This window comes from Saccostrea cucullata, unplaced genomic scaffold, assembly GCF_032062105.1.
Source record: "Saccostrea cucullata isolate Sc308-1 unplaced genomic scaffold, CSIRO_AGI_Scuc_v1 ctg1355, whole genome shotgun sequence".
Taxonomy (NCBI): domain Eukaryota; kingdom Metazoa; phylum Mollusca; class Bivalvia; order Ostreida; family Ostreidae; genus Saccostrea; species Saccostrea cuccullata.
Window position 1 is genome coordinate 90874 of NW_026940991.1, and position 21189 is coordinate 112062.

The 21189-nt window shown below is 30.5% G+C and overlaps 1 protein-coding gene across 1 annotated transcript in view; it reads left to right on the forward strand.

Moving 5' to 3' along the window:
• Window positions 1–21189, forward strand: part of LOC134256791 (leucine-rich repeat-containing protein 3-like) — a 76955-nt gene that overhangs the window by 50766 nt on the left and 5000 nt on the right. The window contains exons 2-4 of the mRNA XM_062739460.1: window positions 5694–5765; window positions 12890–12961; window positions 15930–16001. Coding sequence (XP_062595444.1) covers window positions 5694–5765; window positions 12890–12961; window positions 15930–16001 — 216 coding nt within the window. The remainder of the gene's footprint in view (window positions 1–5693; window positions 5766–12889; window positions 12962–15929; window positions 16002–21189) is intronic.

Genomic DNA, 21189 nt, shown 5'->3' on the forward strand with positions numbered 1-21189 from the left:
ATGTAGAGACAATAAATACAAAATATTGCCACAAACAAATAAAGTTGACCTGGGTATTTACAGAATATTGCTTCATTATGCCCTCGTATACTCTATTGAGAAATATATCAAAACATATGTAAAAAAAAGTTCGCAACATTGTTAAGTCTACAATTCATGAGAAAGGTCCTAAATTTTAATATTTAACAGAAACAAGCCCTCTATCAGCCAGATATCTTTTAAAATCATTAATATATATGCATTTGTAATTGTTTCTATCCTAATATAAATTTCCGTACAGTGTATGTCATAGGCATTTTTGCGGAATATTATTTATTTATGCAAAATCATTTGGATTCAACACAAAAGTATGCTGAAGTTGATAGTTAGAAATGTTTACATCCACTGAATATTTCTTTCCTTTATTTCTTATGAAAACCATTGTCATATATCAGTGCATGATTACATTTAACATAGCTACATCTTCAGGATAAACCCATTCGAGTTAAAATATTTTTTTCTTTTTTTGGATCTCTCTCTTTATATTTTTCTTTCTATACTTTTTGGAATTAATCGAAGAATTACCAGCATGCTCATAAAAGATAACATTAAATATAATCTCTCAAGGAAACCGTTGTCAGGGGTAAAATCAGCTGTAATACTGTTATTATTGTTTTTGTTAAAGACGATAATTTTCGTTTGTTTAATTCGGTTTTCACGTAGATTGTTGTATACCACTTCATTATTTCATTTTGTAAATAATGTATGAATCACGAATATGAAAACCATGCCCTTGATTTACGACATATGACGGTATATATTTGTATCCCAAATCAACCTTCACTTCGAAAGCAAAAGACGGTAAGGAAAGTAAGTGTATTTCACTGTATGATTCGTCACCCTAAAACATATTAATAAAATATTTTTTTTTAAATTCACAGTTAAGCTATGCATATATATTCAGTATGAACATTTATATATTGTGCAATTTTCATAGGAATGACATTTCATTGTATGCACAAAACATTATCAAGAATAATGAACTGCAATGCAGAGTAATTATACTGTAATTATAATTCTATCATTTTATAAATTACAAAAATAAAACTCATTTATTTGAGAAATTACATTTCAAAATCAATGCAAGTGACATTTCTTATCAATATTACGTATAAAACAATTCTCAAACACGTACATGCACGCTTGGACCACTCTGAACAATGATGTGTTTCCTTCATCGTTTTTTTTTTAAATTTTGATGAAGATCACGATTCGTCAGGGTATATATTGTAAAACGACTATCTACATCTGATTTCTGTTATTCCTTTCGTAGAAATCTTTACTTAGTTTCTTAATTTAAGTAGTTGTTTATAAATACATTTTTATCTAAATAGACTCACTATTTGTAACTAAGACCCTATCTTACAAGGTTAACATGTTAACCACGCTACCCCCTACACCCTTCCCCCCGGAAATCCATTAACATCGGGGACAATAGGCTAACCATGCTTTATTCTACAAGCATCTACCTCAGAGTGAATTAGCTGTGGATATTAAACTCTATTTATATTTCTAAAAATTTTTAATTTACAAAGAAAATGAGACTCATTTATTTATCTAATATTTTAAAATAGATTTTGTGGAAAATTAAGATTCTTAAAAGGTGTATGTTGTAAAAGGACTATGTACACATTATTTCTGTTATTCTTTTCGTAGAGATCTTTCCTACAACAAAATCACTACAATACAGGACAATGCCTTCGCCAGCTTATACAATTTACGTGAACTGTAAGTAATCCAGTACGTATTGTAACAGAAACTGATATATACTGTATGTTCTATAAACGTCTACAACAATGTCTGCTAGTGAACAATTTTCTTCCAACACTCTACTTTTGTGTTGATACATTTTTGATTGCAATTGGAGCTTCTTTCAATTTTAGTTGAAAATTAAAAAACAAAAAACAATAAATTTTCAAATGACGTTCAAACAACCGATATTTTATTAAAGAACAAAAAATATGCACATGGTAAAGACAAATACTAGTATATAAAGTGTTTTATATTTGTAAATTTCACATAGCTACATCTTTACGATGAACCCATACGAGTTTAAATGTACTTTTGTTTTTGGATTCCTCCATATATATTTTTCTTACTACTCAGTATACTGTTTGAAACTAATCGAAAAATTACCAGCATGCTCATAACAGAAAACATGAAATATCTCTCAAGGAATCCGTTTTCAGGGGTAAAATTAGCTGTAATATTTTTTTTATTGTTTTTGTTATACATGTTATAGACGATTATTTTAATTTGTTGAATTCGGTTTTCACGTAGATTGTTGTATACCACTTCACTGCTAATTGTGCCACGTATGTGTTACATATGGTTGTACATAACACATGTATCACGTATGTGAAATGTACATATCACATACGTGTATTACAAACATACGTTTCACGTGTGTGGTACAACGTACGTATAACATATGTGTGACGACATACGTTTCAAATAACGTACGTAAAACGTATGTTTGGAAATCACGTATGTGTAACATACGTGAAACGTACGTGTAACATATATTATGTGCAACCATACGTTACACGTAAGTTAATAAACGTACGGTTTACATGTGTATTGTCAACCACATGTTACACGTACATTAATTAACATATGGTTTATATGTGTATAGTCAACCACATATTACACGTACGTTAATGAACACATGGTTTACATGTGTATAGTCAACCACATGTAACATATACGTTAATGAACTCATGGTTTACATGTGTTATATAAAGCACAAATGTCATGTATATATATAATTTATGTGTATTATAACCACACATTAAATATACAAATGGACATAAACAAATTTTGGTTAACTTGTATTCTAAAGCTCTCATTACATATATGTTGATGAATATAGTATGTGTATTATCAGGCACATGTTACATATACATTTGCATTTATATATTGTGCAATTTTCATAGGAATGACATTTTATCGATGCACAAAAAAATTATCAAGAATAATGAACTGCAATGCAGAGAAATTATACTGTAGTTATAATTCTATTATTTTATAAATTACAAAAATAAAACTCATTTATTTGAGAAATTACATTTCAAAATCAATGCAAGTGACATTTCTTATCAATATTACGTATAAAACAATTCTCAAACACGTACATGCACGCTTGGACCACTCTGAACAATGATGTGTTTCCTTCATCGTTTTTTTTTTAAATTTTGATGAAGATCACGATTCGTCAGGGTATATATTGTAAAACGACTATCTACATCTGATTTCTGTTATTCCTTTCGTAGAAATCTTTACTTAGTTTCTTAATTTAAGTAGTTGTTTATAAATACATTTTTATCTAAATAGACTCACTATTTGTAACTAAGACCCTATCTTACAAGGTTAACATGTTAACCACGCTACCCCCTACACCCTTCCCCCCGGAAATCCATTAACATCGGGGACAATAGGCTAACCATGCTTTATTCTACAAGCATCTACCTCAGAGTGAATTAGCTGTGGATATTAAACTCTATTTATATTTCTAAAAATTTTTAATTTACAAAGAAAATGAGACTCATTTATTTATCTAATATTTTAAAATAGATTTTGTGGAAAATTAAGATTCTTAAAAGGTGTATGTTGTAAAAGGACTATGTACACATTATTTCTGTTATTCTTTTCGTAGAGATCTTTCCTACAACAAAATCACTACAATACAGGACAATGCCTTCGCCAGCTTATACAATTTACGTGAACTGTAAGTAATCCAGTACGTATTGTAACAGAAACTGATATATACTGTATGTTCTATAAACGTCTACAACAATGTCTGCTAGTGAACAATTTTCTTCCAACACTCTACTTTTGTGTTGATACATTTTTGATTGCAATTGGAGCTTCTTTCAATTTTAGTTGAAAATTAAAAAACAAAAAACAATAAATTTTCAAATGACGTTCAAACAACCGATATTTTATTAAAGAACAAAAAATATGCACATGGTAAAGACAAATACTAGTATATAAAGTGTTTTATATTTGTAAATTTCACATAGCTACATCTTTACGATGAACCCATACGAGTTTAAATGTACTTTTGTTTTTGGATTCCTCCATATATATTTTTCTTACTACTCAGTATACTGTTTGAAACTAATCGAAAAATTACCAGCATGCTCATAACAGAAAACATGAAATATCTCTCAAGGAATCCGTTTTCAGGGGTAAAATTAGCTGTAATATTTTTTTTATTGTTTTTGTTATACATGTTATAGACGATTATTTTAATTTGTTGAATTCGGTTTTCACGTAGATTGTTGTATACCACTTCACTGCTAATTGTGCCACGTATGTGTTACATATGGTTGTACATAACACATGTATCACGTATGTGAAATGTACATATCACATACGTGTATTACAAACATACGTTTCACGTGTGTGGTACAACGTACGTATAACATATGTGTGACGACATACGTTTCAAATAACGTACGTAAAACGTATGTTTGGAAATCACGTATGTGTAACATACGTGAAACGTACGTGTAACATATATTATGTGCAACCATACGTTACACGTAAGTTAATAAACGTACGGTTTACATGTGTATTGTCAACCACATGTTACACGTACATTAATTAACATATGGTTTATATGTGTATAGTCAACCACATATTACACGTACGTTAATGAACACATGGTTTACATGTGTATAGTCAACCACATGTAACATATACGTTAATGAACTCATGGTTTACATGTGTTTTATAAAGCACAAATGTCATGTATATATATAATTTATGTGTATTATAACCACACATTAAATATACAAATGGACATAAACAAATTTTGGTTAACTTGTATTCTAAAGCTCTCATTACATATATGTTGATGAATATAGTATGTGTATTATCAGGCACATGTTACATATACATTTGCATTTATATATTGTGCAATTTTCATAGGAATGACATTTTATCGATGCACAAAAAAATTATCAAGAATAATGAACTGCAATGCAGAGAAATTATACTGTAGTTATAATTCTATTATTTTATAAATTACAAAAATAAAACTCATTTATTTGAGAAATTACATTTCAAAATCAATGCAAGTGACATTTCTTATCAATATTACGTATCAAACAATTCTCAAACACGTACATGCACGCTTGGACCACTCTGAACAATGATGTGTTTCCTTCATCGTTTTTTTTTTAAATTTTGATGAAGATCACGATTCGTCAGGGTATATATTGTAAAACGACTATCTACATCTGATTTCTGTTATTCCTTTCGTAGAAATCTTTACTTAGTTTCTTAATTTAAGTAGTTGTTTATAAATACATTTTTATCTAAATAGACTCACTATTTGTAACTAAGACCCTATCTTACAAGGTTAACATGTTAACCACGCTACCCCCTACACCCTTCCCCCCGGAAATCCATTAACATCGGGGACAATAGGCTAACCATGCTTTATTCTACAAGCATCTACCTCAGAGTGAATTAGCTGTGGATATTAAACTCTATTTATATTTCTAAAAATTTTTAATTTACAAAGAAAATGAGACTCATTTATTTATCTAATATTTTAAAATAGATTTTGTGGAAAATTAAGATTCTTAAAAGGTGTATGTTGTAAAAGGACTATGTACACATTATTTCTGTTATTCTTTTCGTAGAGATCTTTCCTACAACAAAATCACTACAATACAGGACAATGCCTTCGCCAGCTTATACAATTTACGTGAACTGTAAGTAATCCAGTACGTATTGTAACAGAAACTGATATATACTGTATGTTCTATAAACGTCTACAACAATGTCTGCTAGTGAACAATTTTCTTCCAACACTCTACTTTTGTGTTGATACATTTTTGATTGCAATTGGAGCTTCTTTCAATTTTAGTTGAAAATTAAAAAACAAAAAACAATAAATTTTCAAATGACGTTCAAACAACCGATATTTTATTAAAGAACAAAAAATATGCACATGGTAAAGACAAATACTAGTATATAAAGTGTTTTATATTTGTAAATTTCACATAGCTACATCTTTACGATGAACCCATACGAGTTTAAATGTACTTTTGTTTTTGGATTCCTCCATATATATTTTTCTTACTACTCAGTATACTGTTTGAAACTAATCGAAAAATTACCAGCATGCTCATAACAGAAAACATGAAATATCTCTCAAGGAATCCGTTTTCAGGGGTAAAATTAGCTGTAATATTTTTTTTATTGTTTTTGTTATACATGTTATAGACGATTATTTTAATTTGTTGAATTCGGTTTTCACGTAGATTGTTGTATACCACTTCACTGCTAATTGTGCCACGTATGTGTTACATATGGTTGTACATAACACATGTATCACGTATGTGAAATGTACATATCACATACGTGTATTACAAACATACGTTTCACGTGTGTGGTACAACGTACGTATAACATATGTGTGACGACATACGTTTCAAATAACGTACGTAAAACGTATGTTTGGAAATCACGTATGTGTAACATACGTGAAACGTACGTGTAACATATATTATGTGCAACCATACGTTACACGTAAGTTAATAAACGTACGGTTTACATGTGTATTGTCAACCACATGTTACACGTACATTAATTAACATATGGTTTATATGTGTATAGTCAACCACATATTACACGTACGTTAATGAACACATGGTTTACATGTGTATAGTCAACAACATGTAACATATACGTTAATGAACTCATGGTTTACATGTGTTTTATAAAGCACAAATGTCATGTATATATATAATTTATGTGTATTATAACCACACATTAAATATACAAATGGACATAAACAAATTTTGGTTAACTTGTATTCTAAAGCTCTCATTACATATATGTTGGTGAATATAGTATGTGTATTATCAGGCACATGTTACATATACATTTAAAAAGGTGTTTTACATGATTGCAAAAAGCTAAGTTTGAGAATGAGAAGGCTGTTTATTTTGTAAATTCATACTATTACATACATGTATGATAAATGTAGGTTGACAATAAATCTAATCCTTTTTACTTTATTTCAAATTTAATTTATTAATCAAATTATCATTTTGTTTTTGCTATAAAGAAAAAAAAAACAATGCATTAAACATTTATTGTTCCTAGGGACTACATAATTTCGCTTAAAATACAGGAACTTTATGTATAAAGGTATGGCGGACTTCCACAACTAATTCTTTTCTTTAATAGTTTAAGTGATTTTGGAGAACTTATCAAGATATTATCTAACATAACAATCAATAGGAACTTAGGGCTTAACCTGTTTTCAGGAAGAGGAGCAATCATAGTGATATGACCATCTGTAAAGTCCTTCTTATAACATGTATAATGGGTCCTTAGAGCAGAAGTTGCATGTATTTTAATAATTATAATATTTTAAAATCTAAAATATATGTTTTTGACATAAACATTATTATGATATTTGGTTATACTCAATCACAACTGAAGCATACATATGTGTGCGTTGTTAACTTGTCGTGTGTGTTTTGCGTATCTAATGTTTCAATTTATTTCACATTGTTTACCTCATGTACCTTACGTCCACTTTCATGTCTGGCATGATATTATCAGTTCGCATTGGTTTGAAATTTACTCTAAAAACAGTTAACAAAGTTTACATAAAAAGTTCTCCAACCTCGTCATGTGTATCGGATATCGGTAGAGGCATATAAAATTAAACTCGGTCGTCGGTAGATATAATCAATCCGAATTCAAGAGCAAAAATATATTTTTTAAAGAAAGAAAGAAATTCATGATAATTTCACAACAAATCACAAAAGGGAGTAAATGATTCACCTAGATAATTATCAAATATACAGTGGGTACCGTCCGTATAAAATATACCTTCCGGAATTTTCCAGCCTCCATTTATGTTTTACATGTACGTTACCACTGACGTCACTGGAAAGAGAAGTCTGACGTCTCCAAGTTCTAGGGCCTAGATTACGGTGAGGAATGCATAAAATCAACAATTATTTAATTAATTTATGTTTGTGTGTTGCATTTTAACTAAGGGGCAGGGTTTTTTTTCAGTGTATTACATAATGGAGACTTGGGTTACCAAAAACAAAAAATATATTGACCATGTTTAGGCACTAAGCTGTCTTGGTCAGCACCCAGGTGTATCCATCAACACGGGGCACGTTAAATCAAAATGCAGATGAAGTTTAAAAATACTGTAACAACAATTAAGCTTTTATTTAAAATGTTTTTTAACCTTAAAAATAAGATCCAAAAAAAATGAAACAACAACAATTTGATGTAATGTTCCACTTACTGAATTTATTTCTTTTTACAGTATTTAAAACATCACATTAGATGGTAAAGGAAATTATTATCTTTGAGTGCAATAATGGTGTAACAGTTTTGTTTTCACGTATCTGCCCTTTTTTATCCTTATGAATATAAATTGTGTTTGAGATTGTGAATTTTGTTATGTGATTTTAAATAAGCATTTCAGGATGGTGACTGAAGCTCATCTTTGTAAACACCTAAATGCCTACAATGGACTCCAAAACAGATTCTTAAAGTTTAACCAGTATAATCTTGGATATGGTAATACTTTTAAAAAGGAATAAGATTTTCTGAACATATTTCTTTTAGACTTGCAAATAGCCAAATACTACATTTAACTTGAAGCTTTTCATGTAAAATTTAAAATGCAATCGAGTTTGACGAGTTTCACACTACTAAAAGTTATCTCCCTTTGTCGGCATAACTCTAATTTTTCCCGATTTGTCCTTTGGAAATTACCTGTTATTATTTTCAATCTCCAAACATTATTGAACAATTTAGATCTGTACCTGTATTGCCAAAGTTTGGGGCAACATGAAAATCTAAATGAACATATTCATTACATATTTAATTTTTAAGATACTGACCAATAAATTTGGTAAGGTTACAGAGGGAAAACAGGGCCTTACGCTGGATTGACCCCGCAAAGGGGAATAACTTTTGTAAATTTTAATGTGAAAGTCGTTTATTTTTTTTAACATATAATTTTTTTTAACCTCATGGACAAAAAGTATAACTTGGAACACACAAAAAACAGATGGGTCAATGCCAAGCAAAAGATTAATGCAGAAGGTAAGTTCAATTTTTCATTTCGTTATTCTTCTGGTTTTATCCAGATCGGACCTTACATATAAGTTAAGTCAGCTTCATGCAGTATATAATAGAAGGATATGGAGATAATGAACAGTATATTCAATCTCAAAGTCCATAAGACAATACCAAATAAGAGCAAAGCAAACACAGACCTCCGAAACATCAGAGGTGGGATCAGGTGCCATAATAAAACACCTATTTACTTACTATTCGGATAATAGCTTGTTTATCATCTCCCTCAACTGCAAACTATTTCCCTCGGCTGCATCTTGGGGAATAAATGCTGTCTTGGGGACGATAAACTAGCTTTTGTCCTCATAGCCAGTAAATAGGTGTACATGTATACTGTTTTTAGCTCTTTTGTGCGCTGTGCATAACATTTTTAGAATTGGGCCATAACTCAAGATCCCCTTGGACAGTCATTGTCAAATTTGTCACAGGGCATCCTTGGCCAAAGGGCTACCATTTATACTAAAACTAGGGTTTGGACCCTTATACAAGGAGAGATAAATAGGAAAATAAAACCAAAAGAAGTCTATATTGGCCTAGAATTGTTAAACTTTGTCAGTTGAGGCATCTTGGGTTTTTGGAGAATGTCGACCAAAAAGTAGGTCACCATGACCTACTTATGGTATTTATAGCTCTGTTGAAATATCTTCAGTCCTAACTTGCTAAGAATCATAAAATTTTCTTGGTTGAGGTATTTTGGGTTTTATAAACATAGAGGCTTCAAATACTAGTGATAGATTGTACAATTTATTAGAAGAGCGATTCAAGTTTCTTGTTGTCCATTGTCATACACTGTGCTCTGTCTGGTAAAATTTAAGCATTTACAGCCCCCCCCCCACCATCACCCAAACTAAGTGGGAGGGGATTTAACCCATCAAACTTATTCAAATCTAATTTTTTTTAATTAGACATAAAGCAAACTATTAGCAAGCTTTTAATAAGCATTGAGTCCTACTAAAATTATGAAAATCATATGGCCCCAGGGTAAGTGGATCAGATGTAAAGGCACAGCTTTATTAATTAATCATAAACTGAAAATGCATTGATTCATTGAAAATTTATATAATGCTCCTAAGTTGAAAGCAAAATGACTAAGTTCATGACAATTAGAAATAAGTTTTATACTAGGGATGTCAATTTTTCTCGGACAGCTTAGTCGAATAGTCGGATGCTTTAATCGAACGATCGTCGAATATTCGTTTAATTTTAATAATTTTTTCACATCATCACCATTGTTTGTCTTTAACAGACTAGTTTACAATATTCAACCTATGCTATCAACATTATACAACGAATAACTGAATTGTAAACATGTACGTAGTACAATAAAAACAGTACATCAATATGTATCCAATGTATTTAATTTAAAAATTAATATATTTTCTGCACATTTGATCTAAATACATGCTATATAAAGCTCGTGTTTGTCCTTTTTTACATAACGGTAGTACATATACCCCATAATTGAAGCCAATTTCTACGTGTCCGTCAATGATCTTTGACAGGTAAACAATTAAAGCCTAGGTCTCCTATACAAAACAAAGAGTGAGGGATAGCTTGGGATAAATTTTGATTATGAAATTTTGTGCAAACAGTCAATGATTGCATGAAATTAATATCAGAAAAAAGATATCAGAAAAATAAAACATGGTTTAATTACTTTTATAACTTGTATTTTATAGATATGTTTGCCGAAATTAAATCGACGTACAAATACAGAGAAATAATTTCCTTTGAACAGTTAAACGATATCCTTAATTTTTACATATGAAAATAATGATCTATAAATAAATGAAATGGGCAAATATAAGTTTATAGCCTTGAATTCCAAATTACTTTGATGAAACACATTTTTAAAGAATAATCGACTAAAGAAATTTTAGTCGATAGTCGGTATGATCGAACGATAGTCGAGTACTCGAATATTCGTTGACATCCCTATTTTATACCCCTATAATCAAAGATTCTGGGATACATCCATATAGCTTTTGCCTTGTCTGTCTGTCTGCAAAATCTTTTCAAATTTGCCATATTATTTTAGTGGGTGAAAGTATGGCCTTCATATTTCATAGACCTGGGTATTCATTGTGACAATACTTTTGTATTGGTACACCAAATTAACCTTTGAATTGAACTTGGAGTATGACTCACTTTTAAGAAAGATTCATTACTTGAATCTTGGCCTTTACTTTTGAACAGTCATGAGTTAGTGCAAGGGCTTTCATACTTCACTTGTGTATTTACTGTGACAAGACCTTTCAATGGGTATAAATTAAAATATTTGACCTTGAACTTCTAGTTTAACCCACTGTTAAAAAACTTTAACTTTGAACATAACTTTTGAGATGAAAGTAGTAGGGCTTTCATATTTCACAGATTTATTCGTTGTGACAAGTCCTTTCTTCGATGTCAACAATTTTGACCTTTGACCTTGACTTTGGAGTTTGACTTGTACTTGGGAAACTTTAACCATAAGCTGGCATATAGGGTATCAGTACGTATAAATACATCTTTTTTCCGAGTTCACCCACAAATCAATGCTATGTAATGAATTTTAGATAAGAGAATTACAAGGTAGATATTTTAGGCTATAGTGTAAAATAGTTTAAAAGTTCATGGTTATGAATACTAAAAAATTAATTTATTGTTATTTAGTATTTATATTTAAGTTCTACAGAGAATCAACCAGGATTAATATGTGGATAATAATAATGTTCAAGGGAAAAAAAATGGGTTTTCCCTTATTCTATGCATTTAATATTTTCTTTTTTCTTTACAGATAAAAGAGAAATGAAGAAGAATGAATTGATGTAAACAAACTCAACATTAAATTTGGCTTAAATCTAAATTTGTCTTTTGTTGTGATTGCTTCAAGAGCAATTAGGATCAGGAAATTTAAAGTGAAGGATAACCAGGCAGAAAGTGGATCATTCAACAGATGAAAAGAAAATCAGCCTTTGAGGGAAATTATGTCAAATGCATGAATTGAATATTTAAATTGCACGTAATTTTTGTTTCAACAACGTTTACAATATGTGAAAAAAATGTTCAAAACATGTGTTTAACCATGGTTTGACACATTTTTATATGGTATTTATACATTTACAATATGAGCAGTGCAAATAATAAACCAATTAAACATGTTATGAGAAACATATGTTACACACAAGTTGCACGTACCATATTATGTATATGTGAAACGTATGAGTAACATACGTGTGCAATATATGTGTAACGTATGGTAGGCAATACGTACGTTTAACATAAGTGACATGCATGATATTCACTCGTGTGAAAACATACGTATAACATACATGGTGCTTTTTTAATAGAAAACGTACATGAAATCACGTACGTGTCACATACGTTTAACATACGTGAAACGTACGTGGCACAATTACCTGTGTTGAGTATTTCATTATTGTAAATAACATTTGAACCACGAATATGAAAAAACATGCCCTAAAGATACGACATGTGACGGTATATACTTGTATTCCAAATCACTTCAAATAATTGAACTGTTTTTAAAGAAATAGCAAAATTCATAATTTTTAGCAAAAGACGGTAATGGAAGTAATTGTGTGTTATTCTATAATTCGTCGCCCCTAACAAATAATAATAAAATAACAATTTTTTTTAAAATTCACAGTTAACCTATACACATATTTTCAGTATGTACCTGTATATCTTGTGCAATTTTTTCCTTTCTTAGAGATCTTTACGGAAACGAAATCACCACGATACAAGACAATGTTTTCGCCAGCTTGTACAATTTACGTAAACTGTAAGTATGTTCTAGTATTTATTGTAACAGAAATCGTTATATATGTTCACTAAATGTCTATCACATTCTCTGCTATTGAATCATTTTCTACAAATATTTAACTTTTTCTTTCAAACATTTTTGGTTAAAGTTAGATTTGGTGTCAATTTTAGTTCAAGAATCTTTGAAAAAGAGAAGATTTTAAATAATATTCAACCAAATAATATTTTATTCAACAACACAAAATATTCAAACGCTTTAGACAATTACATATGGTGCTTAATATATTTTTTTAATTTAACATAGCTGCCGGTACATCTTTATGATGAACCCATTCGAATCTAAATGTGCTTGTGATTTAAGAAATAATATAAAGTCCGCGTTTTCGTGAATGTTGCAGAATAACCTCCGAGGTCGACAAATGTTTTTTGAAAGATAAAAGCCGAGGCGTTAGCCGAGGCTTTTATATTTTAAACAACATTTTGAGACCGAGGAGGTTCTTCTGCATCATTCACGACAACAAGGACGTTATTTCTATTCTGCAAAGATCGATAAACATGGCTGATCGTTTCCTCTATAGAGAAACGAATTGGGTCACATGTCTCGATTTCGCTATTTCATTTAACACCAGAGGTAAAATTTGTTTGCTTACCTGTGTATAGAATGCAGACGATTTGAGCTTTCATTATATTAAAAACAGCCTTTTTAGATTATAAATATGTTCGTAATATATATTGATCAGTTAGAATGAATATACAATTGTATAACAAAATCATATTCCTGTTTTAATTACTGCTAAAATCACGTTGTTTAATGTGTTGGGAGGTCCGTGGAATAGCCCCGCTTAGCTATAAAAACCGACATTCATCAGCAACCTGATGCAATTTACAGTGTTTTTACTGCAAAAGACGACACATCGATGCGGTCTAAACAAGTATTTCATTCTACAGCCAAACATGCATTTGAATTGTTCAGATTTGATACGTGTTTCTGATCTGATAATTTTTTGATGACGTTCGTGATTTATTGGAGAATAATGTCCGGCGGTTTCCTTTGAAGTTTTCAATAATCGTGGTAGAATGTTGAATCCCTCTATGTTTTTTACCATAATGTTTGAAACTGATTGGAGAATTACCAGTAGGTTTATGAACTAATATTTCAAATTTAATCGCTCCTGAAATCTGCTGTCAGAAGTAACATCAGCTGTATTACTTTAAATATTGTTTTTGTTAATTTTTTGTTAATTTGTTTAATTTGTTTTTCACATAATTTTTTGTACATTTGTGTATACACCTACCACTCCTCCTTTGTAAATAATGTATGATGCACAAATATGAAACGCATGCCATTAATTTACAACCTGTGCCGATATATACGAGGGTCATTCAAAAAATACGTAGACAATGCTTCTCATCGTCATATGATTATTACAAGATTATAGATCAACACATTTTCGTAAACATTAACATTTATTTTGTCGAAGTGTGAAGTTTCATTCCATTTGATTAAACATAACTCACGTTAGCCAAAATTAAAAGCGACATGTTTTGTTACCACGGAGCACGGTTAACCAATATTGTAACGTCAAAAACAACGGTGAGAAAGTTTGCCAAAAGTATACACATTTTTGTTCTTTCAAACACGGTTTGTTGCGTCTTCTCCATTCAAAACAATAATCCACAATACTTAACACCTGGTTTGCTAACAATTGTACAAATATAGCTTGAATTAGAATGTTATTGTTTTCAAATTCTTTGATTTACCATGCAACTTTATTATTTCTTCAACATTGAAGCACACATCACGTTCAATGACGTTCCTAACTCTTTTGACAATATTTTTAACTTTAACCTGTTTCTTTGCAGACAATCCAAAGTCCGATTCAAACTTGCAACCACTCAAAAATTGTATTTTCAACTAAATACAAATACACAGATTTTTTTCTATACAGATCCTGATTTATAAGGATTTTTTAAGCTTGTAGAAAAAGTTTCCCGAATGTAAAGTCTGATTTTATTGCTACTTGCTGCTCCGTGACGTCCTCCAGCGTCATGGTTTTTTGTCTTTTTTAATCAAGTCCATATGTATTTAGAAGCTGATATCTTTTAAATGCAACGAGATATTACATAACCTGATTTCATCTTAATTAATACACCAATACTTTATCTAAACATGTAAATTTTATTTCGTTTTAGCTCCATTTATTAGAGGTATAGCAGTAAATACTATAAAGTGAAAATTAGAAAATTACTCAATTTTGACGGTGCTCCGTGACCCCATTTTTGCTGTTCTAAATCCTTGGTAATTTTAATAAATATGAGGATACATTCCAATTTTTTTACTCAAATTATTTGAATCTGTTGTTAAAATAATTGTACCAAATTTGGATATAATATGACGTTAAATAAAAAAACGAACTTTTTGAATGACCCTAGTATATTTATTGTACGACAACCTTTACTTAAAATAATTGAACTGAAATAATAAAATAAATATTAAATTCACAACTTTGAGCATAAGACAATATTGGAGGTAACTGTATGTCTTTTATGATAAGTCGTCCCTTAATTATATAATAAAAATCAATGTTTTTTTTTAAATTGGCAGTTTAGATATGCATATGTGTTTCAGTATATACTTGTGCATGTTGTTAAATATTAATATGGGTCACATATTTTTGCATGCACAAAACTTTATCAAGAATAATGAACTGCAATGCAGAGTATTTATATTATATTTATATTTCCAACACTTTAGCAATTACATAAAAAATAGAACTTAGAGAAAGTACATTTCAAAATCAATGCAAGAGACAAAAGGCAATCAATATAACGTATAAAAAGTATTCCAATCGATGCTTGCAGGGCTCTGAGCAATTTATGGTTTTGTTTATCACATTTTTTCTATGAACTTTGCTGAAAATCAAGATTCTTAAAGGATGTATGTTTTATAGGAATATCTACACTGTATTTCTTTATTCTTTTCTTAGAGATCTTGCCAACAACGAAATCACCACAATACAGGACAATGTCTTCGCCAGCTTATACAATTTAAGTGTCCTGTAAGTATGCCAAGTACTTATTGTAACAGAAACTGATATATATGTCCTATAAACGTCTACCTCAGTGTCTGCTAGTGAATCATCTACCAATTTTTTATATTAATTTGCGTTCATAAATTTTTGATTACAATTGAAGTTTCTTCCAATTTTATTAAAAAGCTTAAAAAAAAAACAATGATTTTCAAAAAATATTTAAAAAAAAACAATATTTTATTCAACAACAAAAAATATTTACATGGTAATGACAAATACATATTGTGCTTTACACTTGTTAATTTAGCATAGCTTCCTCTTTTCGATGAACCCATTCGAGTTTTAATGTGCTTTTGTTTTTTGGATCCCTCTCTATATATCTTTATTACTATACTGTTTGAAACTTATCGAAGAATTGCCAGCATGCTCATAAAAGAAAACATGAAATATAATCTCTTAAGGAATCCGTTCTCAGGGGTAAAATCAGCTGTAATACTTTTATTATTGCTTTTGTTATAGACGACTTTTTTAATTTGTTTAATTCGGTTTTCACGTAGATTGTTGCACAGGTGTTTTGGGTCGGGATCCCACCTCCTTTTCCGTGTTCCGTACTCCAAGGGTTCTTTGATCTTTTTGATTGAAATATATTTCTATGACATATTCACAAAGTATTTCTACTAAAAAATCTAGAAATTTAAGCTAAAACTAGCCTTTTATAAAAATCCATACCCTACGATTCGGACTCTATGAGGTCGAGCATTATCATCCATAAAGATGAAATCTTCCCCCAGAGTATATGCAATACGTCTTACAAAAAGATGAAGAATATGATTTAGGTATTTTGGGAAGTTTCTAGTATGCCGGTCCCCAGAATCACGCGATTGCACATGAGCAGTTATTTCCCTTGCCGTTGCTATGCAGAATGTAAACAAACACAATTTCCCACTCGCTTCAACAAAACGCATCCGATCGAGTGATTAGGGTTAGGTTACATAGTTTTTAAAATAGGGGTTGTTTTATAAATCCACTCTGTAATCTTTCTGACTTTGAGCTAATTTATGTAATTCTTGCTTACAAAAGGCCTGCACTACTATGAGTGCCTTTTGCAATTTTGTGACCAAAAACTTCATGAAATTTTTGCTTTACAAAGAACAGGAAAGTTTTGTAAATGAAAGTTCGGATAAATCAATTGTTATACAAGTATCGAAACGTGACGAAACAGCGCTGAGTTTAGGCAAGTTTTGGTAAAAGAGACTTACCGTTAACTGCAGCTCGATATCCGGTATCCTGACCTCCTAATGTCTAAATATTCAGAATATTTTTCCTTTCAAATCGATGATGATGCACAATTCAATCCATCAATGACTAGTAATTAGCTAACATTTGTTAAATCCCTGTATTTCTCACAAAAATCTCGCAATTTTAATAGCATTGCACTTTGAGTCCTATCAGGCATTTCCTCATTACGTCAAAGTACAAGTGACGCATCTCATGAATATTTATGTGATTACGTCAAAAACTAATCATGTGACCACATTCCTAAACAACGCAAGATGGAGTTTTGCTTCCTAAACAAGTACGTTATTTTACGAAATCTTTTAATTTTCATTTAAAAACTGTGTTTAAAAACCAGTTTTTTAAACCTAATTTTTGACAAGGAACATGAATTTGTGGTCAATTTTGCAATTTTTTGCTTCTTTTTCGATATTGTCGATCGCTCACGCGATCGTCTATATATTTTAAACCGCCTTCGGAGGCACCAATTTTATCGCCATATTTATTGGGACCGGTATACTAGAAGTGCTCCGGTATTTTAAAACTGTCAGGTTGCCTTCATTAATGTGCAAATCAGGTTTGCAGTCAATACTTATGCCTGCCAAAATCATAACCAAACCTTCATTTTCTGTGTATTGCTCAGAAATGACATAATCAGCATATCTTTACCCATTTGCAATCCAAAACAAGTCTTCTGTCATCGTGGAAGTCAAAACAAAATCACGACTCGTCTTAGAAGAGAATAGAACACCAATGACGTCATTGCCAAATTTTGGTGTTCTGTTGGCCAGTGTAGTGGATTTCTGTGGCTCTCTAATCTTAATACAGGACGTACGGCTGGTCGGCAAGTCTTTTTCAAACTGTTTGAGTAGAATCCGTCTGCGCATTGCTTTCTGATGCCCAGTATTAAGCTTAAGAGCACGTTGGAAGCGATGCGTCTTAGCAAAATTGGCCAAATAACTATTCTCAAGGACTACCGTACACCTTGGACGTCCCTATTTTATCCTTTTTTTGAAAATTATCTGCCTGTATATATCGGTTCAATAACCGTTAATTCTACTTTGGATAATGTCTTTCTGCAACGTGGCGTTGCGTTTTGCCAGCTTCCTGATTTTCTTGTATTCCCAAAAGAAAACCCTCTTTGATACTTCTACGTTTTCATTGTTCCATTTACTTTTTTAACGCCACGAACTTTCTTGACCAATACGAGGGTTGTCCCAAAAAGTCATAGACAATATTTATAACTTTTTTAACACGCAACCAATACTAACCAAATTTTGCATAGACATAGCATATTCAATGTTCTTTAAAACTGTGAATGCTTAAATATAAATTTTTCATATTAATAATATTGGCACGATTAATATGAAGGCCGATATGGTCTGTCAATGCACGAACAAAATTCGGAATAATTTACGTATATAACTATTGCATTTGCTTTATTTCTTTGGTGCTCTGTAAAAGATAGTACTCAAATTTAAATCATTGAAATCAGAATCGAAATCTTAATAATATATCAAATTTTCATATAAATAGCTTTAGAAATAGGCGACTTTTGTCATGGATTTCAAAGTGTTGATTGAATTGAGATTGATGAAAATGACGTCATCATACACGTAACCGGCGCACGGAAATCATTTTTATGGTTTGTTTTATAAACATCAGAGACTTGAAAAAAGAGTACATAAAGGACATTACACATTAGATTTTATTATAGAGAAGTTCTCAAATGGCATGCGATTTAATGATAGCTTTTCCTCTAGATCGAAAAAATAGGTACTGCACGTAGAAAGTAGAGTACTGTGTGTTAAACGCAGACAGTTGGGAACATTCTGGGCCACGACGTCTGGGCCATGAACGTCGTCAAACAAGGTGTAATCTCTGCTGCCTGAAATGTAAGGTGGTCCTTAGTGTTAATTTTGACTAAGATTTTAATCTACTTTAAAAAACGGACAGTAGTAAATTTATATAAGTCCCTTAATCAAGAGTGTTTTTTTTTCACTTTAAAAAATATCCCTTTGGATATTAATAGACGCATGCATTTGAAGCAAAAAATATATTTTTAATTTTATTAGAGACGTAAATTCTGGCTTTCGTACGCCGAAGTACACTTACATGGTTTTCATAATTTTTGAATAGTTTTCTTATTTAATGTAGTATCATCATGAAACTTGAAAAACTTGATCATAAAATGTTACTTTTTGCTATGACAAGAAAAAAAATTTGATTAGCAAAGAAAAAATAAACTTTGTTCTCTGTCTACGACTTTCTTGGGCAACCCTCGTATGTCTCAAAACTCATTAAACACGTGTGACTTAAGTATCGAATCGTGTAAATGACATGTTTTTAAAACTACTTAAGCCTTGTTGTCACATAAATTCATGTTTATGAAAATAATATTCTTGTGTAAAAGTATGATTCCTAACCTATTTTGCCAAGTATTTATACATTGATATACAACCTGTGAAGGTGCATATATTGTTCTGCAACAAAAAATTAAATTGGAGTAAACTTTAAAATAATTGGTAAATTTCATAATCATAGGTACATATGTGTATTTTAAACATTTTATAGAACAGGATTATCCAATAAAACTCTAATCCATGCACACAGAGTGTCTGGTGAAAGTGTCATGTTCCCCAACGTAATATAAAAAAAGAGTTCAAGATAATTTCAGTCATGAATATTGGTAATGATTTTTTTCAAAATAAAACAAAAAATACTAAAGAGAAACGCTATTTTTCACCTGTATCACATTTTCAAAGCAAACAAATCCTAACAAAAAAAAAATACTATAGTTAACTATAGTTTACTATAGTTAACTATAGTTATAACTTTGACACTTTGAAAACTTTGACAAAAACTTTGATACTTTGAAAAACTTTAGCGAAAACTTTGACACTTTGAAAAACTTTGGCAAAAACTTTGACACCTTGAAAAACTCTGACGAAAACTTTGACACTTTGAAAAACTTTGGCGAAAACTTTGACACTTTGAAAAACTTTGGCAAAAACTTTGACACTTTGAAAAACTTCGGCGAAAACTTTGACACTTTGAAAAACTTTGGCGAAATCTTTGATACTTTGAAAAACTTTGACAAAAACTTTGACACTTTGAAAAACTTTGACAAAAACTTTGACACATTGAAAAACTTTGGCGAAAACTTTGACACTTTGAAAAACTTTGGTGAAAACTTTGACACCTTGAAAAACTTGGATACTTTAACACTTCGAAAAACTTTATCGAAGACTTTGACACTTTGAAAAAGTTAATCGAAAACTTTAACACTTTAAAAAACTTTATTGAAAACTTTGACACTTTAAAAATCTTTATTGAAGACTTTGATACTTTGAAAAACTTTATCAAAAACTTTAACACTTTGAAAAACTTTATCGAAAACTTTGATACTTTTAATCACTTTATCGAAAACTTTGATACTTCAAAAAACTTTATGGAAAACATGGATACTTTAACACTTCGAAAAACTTTATCAAAAACTTTGACAATTTGAAAACCTTAATCAAAAACTTTAACACTTTAAAAACTTTATCAAAAACTTTGACACTTTGAAAAACTTTGGCGAAAACTTTGACACTTTGAAAAACTTTGGTGAAAACTTTGACACCTTGAAAAACTTGGATACTTTAACACTTCGAAAAACTTTATCGAAGACGTTGACACTTTGAAAAAGTTAATCGAAAACTTTATCACTTAAAAAAACTTTATTGAAAACTTTGACACTTTAAAAATCTTTATTGAAGACTTTGATACTTTGAAAAACTTTATCAAAAACTTTAACACTTTGAAAAACTTTATCGAAAACTTTGATACTTTTAATCACTTTATTGAAAACTTTGATACTTCAAAAAACTTTATGGAAAACATGGATACTTTAACACTTCGAAAAACTTTATCAAAAACTTTGACAATTTGAAAACCT